Here is a 13,531-nt window from a genome sequence, read left to right on the forward strand (position 1 = left end):
AGGCCCCTCGCAGGCTCGGTACGCTCGCCACGCTTAGGGGCACAGCCTCGCTGCGTTCGGCATATTATTATTCTATCTCTATGTCCACTTGGATGGTGGGGCTTTAACGTGGACATAGGGTAGAATGTAGTGCGCAGGCGCTGTGTGACGATCAGCTGTTCATCTTCGTCTATTTTCGGCGGCTCCGTAGTCGTTCGTACTGCGCAAGCGCAGTACAGGGGGGTCCTTATCCGCCGGGGGAACTTTCTCGGCAAGACACCGGCTCTTGTATTCTGACAGCCAGCATCGGCAACTGTGAGAATAAAGACTGCAGCTGATTGGTTGCAGTCACCGTTCAGCTGACTTTATTTCTGAAGGCCACCTTCGATTGCTCATTTGAAGTTTGTTGAGCTGGGTAGTGTCAGCAGGGCCACCTAGTGCTTTTCAAGCCATGTATGACTAGTTTAACATAGCATTCTTCTTTATTCAGAATATCAGAAATATCGATCTTGAGTAACATCTTTTACTATCCTCTATGCTGATTAAACTTTTAGTGACACACTTTGTTTGTATTATATTAGGTTGCTGGTATTGCTTTAATTGCAGCAGAACTACTAATAATTATATCGGAGTAACACAGTTTTTTAATTATAATTCATCAAAGCATGGCTTGGGAGAGGACAAGGGTGCCTGAAATCTTCGCCAACTTCTTCATGTAACCTTTTTGAGAGATAACTGGAAGTTTGCATAAACTCCAATATATTATACATGTACAGTACATCTTTATGCACACACCCCCAATATGCATGCTGTTGCATTTAACAAATGGTTAGAGCCAAATTTAGCATTTGGTAATGAAGGCAATAGCAATCTGTAGATTTTTAGCTGTTGGGGAACGACTATTACTAGGACTTGTAGTTCCACTGAACTTAGAGAGTAACTGATTGCCTATGCCTGCCGTTTATATGACCATTCATAATATAGAGGCTATGAGGAGGCCATTTAAAAAAAGGCAGACAAACCAAATTCAGGGAAACCTGCATCTTTGAGCCTGCTTTTGATCATGTGTGTGTAAATATGCCTAGGTTTTGGACATGGGTTGGTTTTAGGTTAGATGAGAAGTGTAGGGCAGATAAATAAAAAAATTTCAAAATCACACCTCAAAGGAAAACCTGGACTCTTACCTGAATTCTCCTATTATTAATGCAAAATGATCATTGGAACCAAATACATGTACACCTAGGCCATCCTAGCAAAAAGCACCAGTCACAACGGAACTTTGGCAAGAATCTGACTATTCAGGCTTAGAGCCCCTTCACACTGAGCCACCCCTATTTTTAGCGGCGCTTTACCGTCGTTTTTGCAGCGCTATTCAGCCACTAGCGGGGCACTTTTAACCCCCGCTAGCGGACGAAAAAGCGTTACAGCGGCGCTTTGCCGACGGTTCGGCGGCGCTGCCCATTGATTTCAATGGGCAGCGAGGGCTTTCTCACTGGAGTGAATGGAGCCGCTGTTTCAGGGCGCTTTGCAGGCACTATTTTTAATGCTATAGCGTCTGCAAAGCGCCTCAGAGTGAAAGGGGTCTTAAAGTGGATGTAAATTTTGCTGTTCACAAACATGTGGCATTTGTGATGATTTACTAAAACTGGAGAGTGCAAAATCTGGTGCAGCTGTGCATGGTAGCCAATCAGCTTCTAACTTCAGCTTCTTCAATTAAGCTTTGGCAAAAAAAAAAAATGGTAGCTGATTGGTTTCTACGCACAGCTGCACCAGATTTTGCACTCTCCAGTTTTAGTAAATTAACCCCATTGCGTGGATATATTCTATAAATATAGTGTATTGATTGTGAAAAAATATCAGCTTTAATTTCTTTATCTTTCTGCAGCCACAGTACTTGCACCCTCTCTTTCTCAGTGTCTGTAGAGTTGGAGCTGTCGGCATAGAGAAGCCATTGAGCGACTGGTTCTCTCTAAATTAACTTTGGTGCTAGAATAATAGTGAAAAGCAGCGTGTCCCCTGCAAAGAAGGGAGGTCATAGTTACCTCTTTTGCTACCCAAGTTTCCAATCAGTGCTATGCTGCAGATACAGCTGCTTAAAGCAGTTATAGCTACTTGAAGAAACTTCAGAATCTAACAGTTTCCTGTGTGTTCTGCCGAGCCTAGTGTTTGGATCCACCAGCCTCTACATTACTACTGTGTCCTTTAGGGACTTTTACCTGGGAGGTGGATTTTACCACTAGGGTTGTCACCTCATCCCTTTAAACCCGAACACATATGAATTACACAGGTTCTGAGGCTAATTTAATGCAGATAAGGCACTGGGTGAGCTTAATTACCACCTTAATCAGCCACAGAACCTGTGTACTGTAATTAATTTGTGTTTGGGTTTAAAGGGATGAGGTGGCAACCCTATTTACCACCCCTCTCTAAAGCAATCCACAGAGGACTGATTTTCAGAGGTGGTTGAGCAGGGGTCTGCAGGTGTTTAGGAGGCAGTACTGCCACCCCCTTAATGCCTGTTATTTATTTTTTTTAATCCAAGGGGAATTTTTACATACATACGGCACTGCAACAGTGTGCAGTTGCGATTTGGTTCCGTTGAGTTGAATTGATGCATTTGGCAATCAACACCACCTGCCAAAGGCAATATGGAGAGTTAATTTGTGGCACTGTGGAGTATCTTAGCCATGACATTGTGTACTGAGCCATCATGTCCATCTGCAGGTAGAGGGGATGCGATAAAAACGTGGATTAACCATCTATTTTTACCACCTGTATAAAGCTAGCCTTAATGATGTAGGAATCAGCAGGGAGACCATAGCGAGAAACCAGACATCTGATGCTCAGAAGATTGTGAAGATTCTTCAGGCAGGTGTTACTGCAGTACAGCACTGTTAGGCAGCCTGGGCATCAAAAGAGGCAAGTATAAATTCCCTTCTTTGAAGTGAGATGGGCCAAGTATGAACTCTTCTTTGCAGAGGGCACTTTGTTTTTCATTTATATTTTGCAGGCATTTGACATCAGTTTGAAATGCTTATGAGATCATTTTGAGTTCATTAACAGGTACATTTGACCTGCAGTTGACATCCTTCTGACCTGCAGTGGACCTCATTCCAAGCTGCTTTAAGATGATTTAGCATTTTCCTAGTATGGAGAGAGAAGCAGTTCGGATGTCCATCGAACAGGCCCTTATTGTACTGTATACTTCTGATCTCTGCTTTCAGTAAATGTACAGAGGAAGAAGAACCTGATGTCGGAAAACTTGTAGTGCCTTTGGTGCCTTCTAAATGTATCATTGCCACTGTCTGGGTATGTTTAAAACTCAGTCCCAGCCATCCTTTTTCAGTTTTGGAAGTTGGGAAGGGTTAGAACCTTTAACAGGGTTCTACTGCCTTCTGTGACCATAAAGTGGACATTTCCACACACCTCCTCCGTCAGTGACATCTGATGTGCCAAGACATGATATGCAGGACAGGAAGTTCCTCAATAGAGGACAGAGACAGAAATAAAGCTTAAACGGAAAGCGTAACTTTTCTCCATTATAAAGGTTTTGGCTGGGGCTGGGCGTTATTATTAGCACTTATTAGCATATTATTATGATGTGTTCCTTTCAAAACGGAAGCTCATGGTGTGGTCTGCAGTTGTAATCCTGGTTCCCTTTCACATCTATGCACATGCATTATTATCCTTTTTAATTTTAGTTTTTTTTTTAAACACTTTGTTGTTTACGCTTTATGAAATATTCAGAAGGGAGGCTTTCTGTGCTGCAAATATGTTAAAATGCTAAAAGTGACTTGCGTGACTTGTGCACTTATTATACATTTCGAAGGACCTACATAACTCAAAATTTCTGCATGTGCTTCATTTAAAAATGTACTAAACTGCAGTGTATCACCACAGGAAAGTAGACGTGTGAATGGGCCGAAGCTTAGAGGACCATTTATGTCACTGTGAAGATGGGCCTAGGCCTTGCAGGGTTTGTGGCCTTGTCATCTTGCCCTTGAGATGGCCCTAAAGCTCATATCTCTGAAAAAAGACACGCTGGGATATTTTTATCACATCTGGCAAAATCTTACACTTTTCTACTAAGTTCCCCTTCAGTGAGGAGCAAAATGTGATCTTCTGCTTAAAGTGGGGCTTTTACAGCAGTGAAAAGAGCAATGTATGTATGTAGTATAACCACCAAAGAGATTTCACAGCTCATTAGCAGAGAACATTCAGAACAATGAAGATTTAATTTGTATTTCTTGGGGTTTCGTACCTTTTTCACATTGCTCGCTGCCTTGGTAAATAAGTAGGAAGGACTCCTTGAAGACCAACAACTATCCCTGATTTGAATAAGCTTCCTTGATTTTCAGAGGGCAGAACTTGGCAACACAGTCAAGGTCGGCGATCACCTAAGGACTATTTGTGTAAGTATAACATGTCTTGGTTTAGCATGTTTAAAAAAGGAAGACGTATGTTTTAGAGCACCCTGTTCCCATCTTTCTTGAATCCACCAATGTGACCCATCATCACCTACCTTAGGCATAGCCAGGGAGTTACGTTTCACATCCATATGGCGTTCCCCTGGTTTTCCTCCATGATGCATGATTAGGCCTACTCTGAACACACTAAGGAATACCTTCAATCTGTTAGGCCAGCTAACCAAAACTTACAGATAATGCTCCTGACAGAATACGTTTTTTTGTGCTTCATGTCTTCCATCATTGTATTTAGTGAACACTGTACCGGCAGTCATTTTTTAAATTAAAATAGATCTAAATCCAATCATTAAATCTCTTATAACCTTTAAAGTGTTCCTGTAATTTCAAAGATTGCTTTCAACCTTTTTTTTTTTATTACGCAACTTTTATTACAAATAAAACTAAGTGATCCTGCCATGCATGTCCCTGTTCATGTACTTCCTGTTATATGGAGACAACTGTCTCATAAGTGTGCCTCTGTTTTGTCATCGGTCATGTGCTCTACTGCTAGACTGCAAGTGGATGTGCCAGTGCACATTGGGGGCCTATTTATAAAACATTAGTTGCACAAATGTCAGAAGCATGTAATGCTCGTATCGTTAGCTCCATCTAGTGGAGTTTTCTGAAATGCCTCAATGAGACAACTATACCGCATTTTGGCCACCAGATGGCGCTGATGATACAGGAGGTATCCCCTTACAAACATTGTTGCATTTTGCTTGGCTTTCAAGAATGATTCTGACAGTCGTGCAACGAATAAATAAACCTTATTGTGTAGACGTGGGCACCTGTTGTTACAATCAGGAAGCCATTTCAAAGCAATGATGTGCAGCTGAGGATGGAGTGAATGCATGTACACTGGAAGTGGCTGAAAGAGGCTGAAGAAGATCAGCAGCACTGACATGCAAAGATGAAAGGAGGTGAAAACTGTATTTTATGAAAACAACCAAGGCGATTGTTTATTGCTATTTAAGAAACTAAATGTCATCCAATTAGGTTTTAGATCTACTTTAATATTTAAAAAAAAAAAGTAACAGAACCCCTCTCCTGTAGGATGTCATGAACCACAGTAACACTTCTTTGCAACAGGCTAAATTGGTAAATGAAGTCAACCTATTCTGCTCATAAAACGAATGCCTACGTTGCAGCTAACAGGGCAATTTCAGTCCTACACTTTAAAACACACCCACTTGGATGATAATCACCCCTATTTATATGTTGCTTTTACCTAAAATGTAAATTTGGCTCCATATGTTTCAGTATGTACATAGTTATCTTTTTTTTTTTTTTTTTTGCAGTTGCAAGGGATACTGCACACATACGCTAAACCAACTTAAATACATACACACGTGGGGAATTTTATTCCCTTTAGCTGTCACGATAATACATTTTATGTATTCCTTCATATATTTCCATTTTTATGCATACCATTAATAAAGGGGGAAATATCAGTTGTTTTCTAAGTCTGCACTTTGGCATTCTGTTTATTAATTGTATTTTTTTTTCTTTTGTCACTTTTTTTGATCTCTTTGGTCAAGAGTTGAAACCAGGTTACCGCACTGCAAAGGCCGATATGTTTGTGCCTTGTATATATTTGTATGGATTTAAAAAAAAAAAACTGATACTTCCCCTTTTAACAGTTGCTTGATCACGCTTGACAAAAATATGGCCTTTCCTCCTCCTAGGAATCATAAAAGGAGAGGTCATAAATAACTTTTTTCGGAAAAGAGGTACCTTATTATATTGTTCTGCTATGGCAAACACAGAGGTTAAAATGAATCTCAAAGACCTTAAGGAATACTGGGCCATACACAAGAAGACCATATATTTTTTTTTTTGTTTAACATACCTTTGAAGTTCTACTTTCAGCCTGTAGGAGGCGACACACCTAATAGGAACTGGTAGGCAGCTAAAGTGTTACTGAAAACACAATACAATCGCTTTGTCTTAAAGTGAACCTGTAACCCATGCACCTTCAGCCAAAGCAGCCATTTAGTGAGGCGAGTCAATATTAAGGAAGCTGTGACATCACAAAGGCACAAGGCGCAAAGTGGGAAATAATAGGCTGAATATGGGTTCCGCCTACAAAATGGTTGCTTCCATGGTGCATGGATGGTGGGTTCACGGTTACATAAAAATGAGATAATTCACTACCTCTTTCCCCATTCATAAAAATACCCCACCCCGCTGTTTGTCATGGGTGGGCAGCAGTCCCGAGCGGCACATGCTTTTGGCAAGTATTAGCGAGAATTGCGGCAAGGTGTCACTGTCATCTCATCTGGACGGGCAATATCCAGAGAGCAGAAGGCACTTAGTTCAATCCTCAGTATGGCTGACGAAGGTTGATAGAGGAGGAGGCATGAGATGGGGGTGAGAGAATGCCCTTCTCACTAATACATGGTCCATCCAGTGTCTGCGCAGCCCTCCAGAGGTAATCTAGATGGAGAAGGTGGCATGCCTTCGCTTTAGAGTGTTTATACATTGCAAGAAAGATGGTGCCAAAAGACCCAACTCTGCCACCAAACGTTGGATTGCAAGTTGCACCCCCGAGGGATCTGGATGTTTGCCCTTACTGACACTCCGGACATTTTTGAGTCAGCCTTGGCTACTAAGCACAGCTTAGAGAGTTGTCTCAATACAGTGAGCGTATGTGGAGCCCCAACTTTCTTCATGTGGATGGAGTTAAGTCATGGTGATGTCACCAGTTATTATAAGAAGAATATGATGTAGAAATGACTCAGATCAGAAGCCCACCAACATGTGTGTAGGAGAATTAGGAGCCGTGTATTTAGATATCCATCAGGTCACACCACCATAAGACTGAGTTGTGGAATGATGCAGTGGCTCCTGGAACACAATGAATAAGTCCATGAGCTGGCACAGTGAAGAGCGGGGATGCTCAGCTGGGCTGCCAGCCTCTTACTTTCTTGGTAGCCCCACAAACTATCTGGTCCTTCTCTGCACCACCAGTCTCACCGTGCTCCTCCATCGCGACCCCTGTCCTCAGTCTTCTCCCGCTTACGTGCCGCTTCCCCGCTGCCAGGCTCTGTTGCCCCTTTCCCTCCTGTCACCAGGCTACTTATTTCATCTGTAGGGGAACGGCCGATGCTGCCATCCACCTGTACCCGGATATCAGGAGAGATTGATAACTGGTGGTGGGGCACTAGGCCTCCATTGTCTGTACACTTTGGGAATAGATAGGTTTTCATCTGTCCTTTTCCCTTGACATTGACGGTCCCCCGGTAATCAAACTCATAGCCCATTTTCACTAACACCCTATAGCTTTCCTCACTTGCCTGGATGCGACATTCCACTCCTGTTGTGTCCATTCTGCTGGCAATGTTCACTGTGTCCCCCCAGATATCATAAAGCAGCTTGGTTGTCCCAATCACACCCGCTGTCAGTGGGCCATGGTTAAACCCAATGCGGAGCTTGAAGTTAAACCACAGCATGTTGTTGTTGAAATCATCTACCACGCCCATCATTTCCTTGGCAAATTCAAACAATGTCTGCAGGTGACGGTGAGGCTGGCTGCTGTCCTGGCACTGAGATGGGTTAAGTCCTGAGGCGGCCATGTAAGTAGCGCCAATGGTCTTGATCTTCTCAATGCATGAATAATGAGGCTTGCTAAGAAGCTCATCGAAGTCTCCAATGAGCTCATTTAAAACCCTGTAACACTCCTTACCGCCTTCATAATTTTCTTCATAAAATTCGCTAAAGTTGACTATGCTCGCGAATATTACACCAGCATCATCGTGGTTCTTGGAGTAGCTTTGGGACACCTTCAGCTGCTCAGCTACGTGATAAGGGATGATGTTGCGTAGAAGCCAATCTGCTTGATCCCTCATGCTCTGGATCTTAGTACGGTGCAGGTCTGCCTCCACGTCACCATGGTAGTGAAGGCGGTAACTGACCTCAAACTCTCGATTCAGGAACCACACGAGAAGGAGGAGCAGAAAATAAGCTACAGCAAGTTCTGGTCCAAGTAGGCAGGTCGGTGTGCTTGGACTGTCAGGATTCAGAATGTCAGGAGGAGGAGAGGAAGAGCTATAAATGAAAAAAAAAAAAAAACTTTTAAACACAAGAGTATTTACAGTTTTTCCTGTGTCTGCTATTGATAATAGCGATAACACTGTGGTTTAATGGTTACCACTAATGCCTCCTAATTAACTTCCCACCAGGGACTCTATATGCATGGAATGAGTACATTTTTCTATTATGAATAGGATGTCCCTGTGCACTCCACATTCTTCCCACAATTTATAAAGAAACTTGAAGGTTAACTGTCTTCTGAATAAATTGATCCTATGTGTTCATATCACTATAACAAGGAGATTAGAATGTAAGCCTTTTTGCAACAAGAGCTGATATGAATGATTCTCTGAGCACACTTTTCTACCGGGTCCTAACGCAGGGATTGTGCCTGGATCCCGCTCTCAAATATGTAGAAGCCTCCCAAGCAACATACAGTATCTCACAAAAGCGAATATTGCCTTGTTAATTGCCATTGCCTTGTTAAAGAAGCTGAGGGTAAAGGTGATGGACTGGCCAAGCATGTCTCCAGACCTAAACCCTCTTGAGCATCTGTGGGGCATCCTCAAATGGAAGGTGGAGGAGCGCAAGGTCTCTAACATCCGCCAGCTCTGTGATGTCGTCATGGAGGAGTGGAAGAGGACTCCAGTAGCAACCTGTGAAGCTCTGGTGAACTCCATGGCCAAGAGGGTTAAGGCAGTGCTGGAAAATAATGGTGGCCACACAAAATATTGACACTTCGGGCCCAATTTGGACATTTTCACTTAGGGGTGTACTCACTTTTGTTGCCAGCGGTTTAGACATTAATGGCTGTATGTTGAGTTATTTTGAGGGGACAGCAAATTTACATTGGTATACAAGCTGTACACTCACTACTTTACATTGTAGCAAAGTGTCATTTCTTCAGTGTTGTCACATGAAAAGATATAAAAAAAAAATATTTACAAAAATGTGAGGGGTGTACTCACTTTTGTGAGATACTGTGATACTGTATTAATTTACCGTAATTGGGAGCTGATTAAAGCGGGGGTCCACCCACACCATCAAAAAAAAAAAATATTAAAAGCCAGCAGCTACAAATACTGCAGCTGCTGACTTTTAATACATGGCCACTTACCTGTCCCAGGGTCCAGCGATGTCGGCAGGCGACGCCGAGAACCCGCTCGGTTCTCGGCAGCTGCCGCCGCCATCCTAGGTGAGGGAATCAGGAAGTGAAGCGTTGCGGCTTCACTTCCCGGTTCCCTACTGCGCATGCGCGAGTCGCGCTGCGCGTCCCAAGTGGTCCCTGCTCTCTCCTGGAAGCTGTGTGTTTCCTAGGAGACAGCGCGGTGGGGACGGGAAGAGGCGTAGACTCCCATGGGAGTCTATGCCGGAAGTGGGTGCAAATACCTGTCTTAGACAGGTATCTGCACCCCCCTCCCCCCTGAAAGGTGCCAAATGTGACACCGGAGGGGGGGAGGGTTCCGAAAAGCGGAAGTTCCATTTTTGTGTGGAACTCCGCTTTAAAGGAGAAATATGGACAAAGCTATTTTGACTATACTTCTCCTATGGATCACAGGAGTGCAGTTTGTTCAGCAACTAGTGTTTTAAGCTCACAGGGGGCTAAAGTCCGCTGTCGGCTGATGTCACTCAGCTGACCCAGGCACTGGATCGATCCTGACATTACAGTCAGGATCCACCCAGAAGCCTGGATAGGCAGTTGATCCAGCCTCTCGGCAAGCCACTGGGAGACTGAGCCACATGCTCCCGCCCCCTCCACAGCCCAGCACTCCAGTAAGCGCTGGAAGGGCAGAGCAGATACCTGGTGACCAACAGTCATCAATTGCTGCTCAGAGCAGAGCGGAGAACTGAGCGATCAGCAGTGTTTGATCGCTCAATTCTAAGTGCAGAGGCAGCAAGGGACAGATGCAGCATTAGATTGATGCTGCATCCACCTAGGTCAGTGTGAATGTTTTTTTTTTTTTGGGAAACCCAAACTTCTCTTTTAAATGCTATGAGTCTTGTCTTGTCCAAGGAAAGCACAATTATGACGTTTTCTCCTTCTAGTAACTAGAAGTGTACTTGAACCCTCTGATGCACAGGTGTGCTAGCTCCATGCAGCACACATGCTAGCACAAGGGTGCAGTAATAAATACTCACTCTGCTCCTCTTCCCTGCAGTGACTCAGCAGCTCAACGCCCTCTGATCACCCACTGCCAGAGCACATGGATTGGAATGGTGGGAGGCTGCTGAGGGGGTAGAAGTATTGTAGGCTGCAGATATACTTCTTAAATGCTGGTTGCCTGACTGCCTCTCCCTTTATAAGTCACTGACCTGGACCAGGCAAGTGAGAATGACGTCAGAATTCAGACCCAGAAAATGCTTAAAGCCTAATTGTAGGAAAATGAAAAATGACTCTTGCAGTGGGCTCTCCTAAACTAAAATGCATATGTTCACCGTAAGCTTTACCATTCTGCTATGTTCCACAAAAGTTACAATAATTATATCATTTAATTCAGCACATTTTGCAGTAAATATACTGTATGGAGGTTCACAAATTATCTATTTTTTTATTTTATGTTTTTTACTTTTTTTAGCAATAAGAATCAAGAAAATAAAACTATATCTTACAAATTTGCTATCTGACTGTCTCCCCCCCCCCTCCCCAAAAAAAAAAGAAATAACAATGTATAGTAAGTTAGGCACTGAAGAAATGGCTGCACTGCAAGATCCATCAAAATTCTATTTAGTGAACGAACATCCCAAGTGTTACAGACAGTAACTTGGGATGTTCGTTCATTAAATACGAATTCTGAAGGATCTTGGAGTGCAGCCATTTCTTCAGTGTTGATCGTACGTGGAGGCGAGCCGAGGCGGGCACCCGTGATATCATTAGGCTTCCTGTCTCACCTGGAGCAGCGAGTTCTTTTGTTTGGATAGTAAGTTAGGGTAGGCTGCAAAAACTATAATGTGGTGAACCAAAAAAAAAACAAAAAAACAATCTGGGACTCAAGGGGGTTAAAATAGAAAAAGGCCTGGGGACTCAAATGTTAAAGCTTTTATGTCCTGTTACCTGTAGTTTGTTGCAGTATTGGACTCTTCTAGTACTACGGGCCTAGAAAGTAATATAAAAAACAGTGTTAATCATATAGGAAGGAATGCTGTCACTGCCCCACCTTCCTTTTACTAAACTGCCCTCACTTACCCTGTTGGAAACAGCGGCACATACAGCAGAATCAACAGAGCAGCTCCAGTCACCGTAGCAAGGGAGGATCTCAGCCAGGAGCTCAGCTGGCAGAAGTTACAGTACTGCACTAGAGGGATCAGCAGAGCAGAGCACAGGAACATGGTGTACTGTAAGGAGTAGAAACAATTAGTCACCACCAGGGGGCAATATTAACACAGCAGGCACTACAAGGAACAAAGCTGGATTGTCCATTGTGACTAAAGCTGTCGCAGGAAGTGTCTGATTCTGTTTCATCCTTTTAGGGGAAATTAAAAATGATTTTATTTTAATAAATATACATACACAATACTAACCCTAGCATTACTGTGGTCCTATTGCTTTCAAGGGCAACTTTAAACCTTGTACTGCTTTTTAACACATAGCAGAACAACACTCTGGGTATATGCATTGGGGTGCATGGCCTTTTATTGCCAACATGCATGTAATGCCACGTACACACGACCGGACTTTCCAGCAGAAAAGGTCCAAATGAATCATTTCATTGGATATTCCGATCGTGTGTGGGCTCCAGCTGACTTTTTTTTTCAAAAATTCTGCCGGACCTAGAAATAGAACATGTTTTAAATCTTTCCGACGGAATCAATTCCTATCGGGAAAACCGTTCGTCTGTATGCTATTCCGACGGACCAAAAACGACGCAAGGGCAGCTATTGGTTACTGGCTATTGAACTTCCTTTTCTAGTCCCGTCATACGTCATTGTGTTCTAAACGAATGGTGTGATTGTGTGTAGGCAAGTCCGTTTCAGCGGAACTCCATCAGAAAGACCGTCAGAGTTTATTCTGACGGAAAGTCCGGTCGAGTGTAAGCGGCATTAGGAGTAAAAAACCGCCTCTGCCCCTCAACACACAGCAACATGTGAAAACATGCATTGCCTTATAAAGTGCTGGATAAAAACGAGGCAGATGCATTTTCCTTTTAAATGCACCTCATTGGGCAGCAATGCTGACATGAAAACAGATATATTGGGGTGAATAGGCCCTAAAACAACAATATTAGCACTCTTATAAAATAAATCCTTAGCAATATGATCATTGGGAAGGGGTTGCCATTTTTAGATACTAATCCTTCATTGTACAGAATTTAAATACTTGCCCCATTCTAAAGTTTTCGTTTTCACATTTATTTTTAAAAAATTGGGGTTTTTATATTAATATGGTATTTATTTTTTATGTGTATGCCTCCACAACTGTTGCTTTTTATATGTGTGCTTTGTTTTTTTATCCAAATAGCACAGCAATGATATAGTACTTGCTTTGCTAGAACATCTGGTTTATTTGGTCCGAATTGTAACCCTTTCTCAGTGGCAGCTATTTCTCTAATGAGATCCAGTGCCTGCTAAAGACTACTGGTAAAAATGGACTATCAATATATAATAAATATATAATTATCAATAATAAAGTGAAACAATAAAATTATATTTAAATGATCAAGAAATAATTACAATCTAAAAATTTCATTATTGACTTCATTTAAAATCCCCTATGGCCGGCTCTCTATAACGAACCACCCTACCCTTATAATAAAATTCTTACGCGTATTTTGTTGTAGAAATCAGCAGTCAGGTTGGAGAAGATGACCGTGGCAGGCAAAGAAACCAGAACAGTGCCGATAAGATGACGAGGAAGCCATCCAGAGATGATTTCCAGGAGACGCCTGGTACACAGGAACATGTCCTCCAGATAGAAGGCCATCCTGGAAAGTGAACAGAGATAGAAATGTCAATAAAGTAGCCACTATTGAAAGGTAGTTGTTGAAAGGAACTTATAAGAAAGTAAAGCTGTCTTTGTTGAGTTGTTTCTGAACATGCAAGTTCCGGGGTTGTCACCT

The 13,531-nt window shown here is 42.7% G+C and overlaps 1 protein-coding gene across 1 annotated transcript in view; it reads right to left on the reverse strand.

Moving 5' to 3' along the window:
• Positions 1-5,716: 5,716 nt before the first annotated feature.
• ADCY9 (adenylate cyclase 9) overlaps positions 5,717-13,531 on the reverse strand; it is a 165,633-nt gene continuing 157,818 nt past the window's right edge. The window contains exons 7-10 of the mRNA XM_073636578.1: positions 13,237-13,396; positions 11,662-11,810; positions 11,530-11,571; positions 5,717-8,492 (exon numbers count right to left, since the gene is read on the reverse strand). Of these exons, the coding sequence (XP_073492679.1) occupies positions 7,418-8,492; positions 11,530-11,571; positions 11,662-11,810; positions 13,237-13,396 (1,426 nt within the window). The 3' untranslated portion in view covers positions 5,717-7,417. The remainder of the gene's footprint in view (positions 8,493-11,529; positions 11,572-11,661; positions 11,811-13,236; positions 13,397-13,531) is intronic.

Source organism: Aquarana catesbeiana, linkage group LG06, assembly GCF_042186555.1.
Source record: "Aquarana catesbeiana isolate 2022-GZ linkage group LG06, ASM4218655v1, whole genome shotgun sequence".
Taxonomy (NCBI): Eukaryota; Metazoa; Chordata; class Amphibia; order Anura; family Ranidae; genus Aquarana; species Aquarana catesbeiana.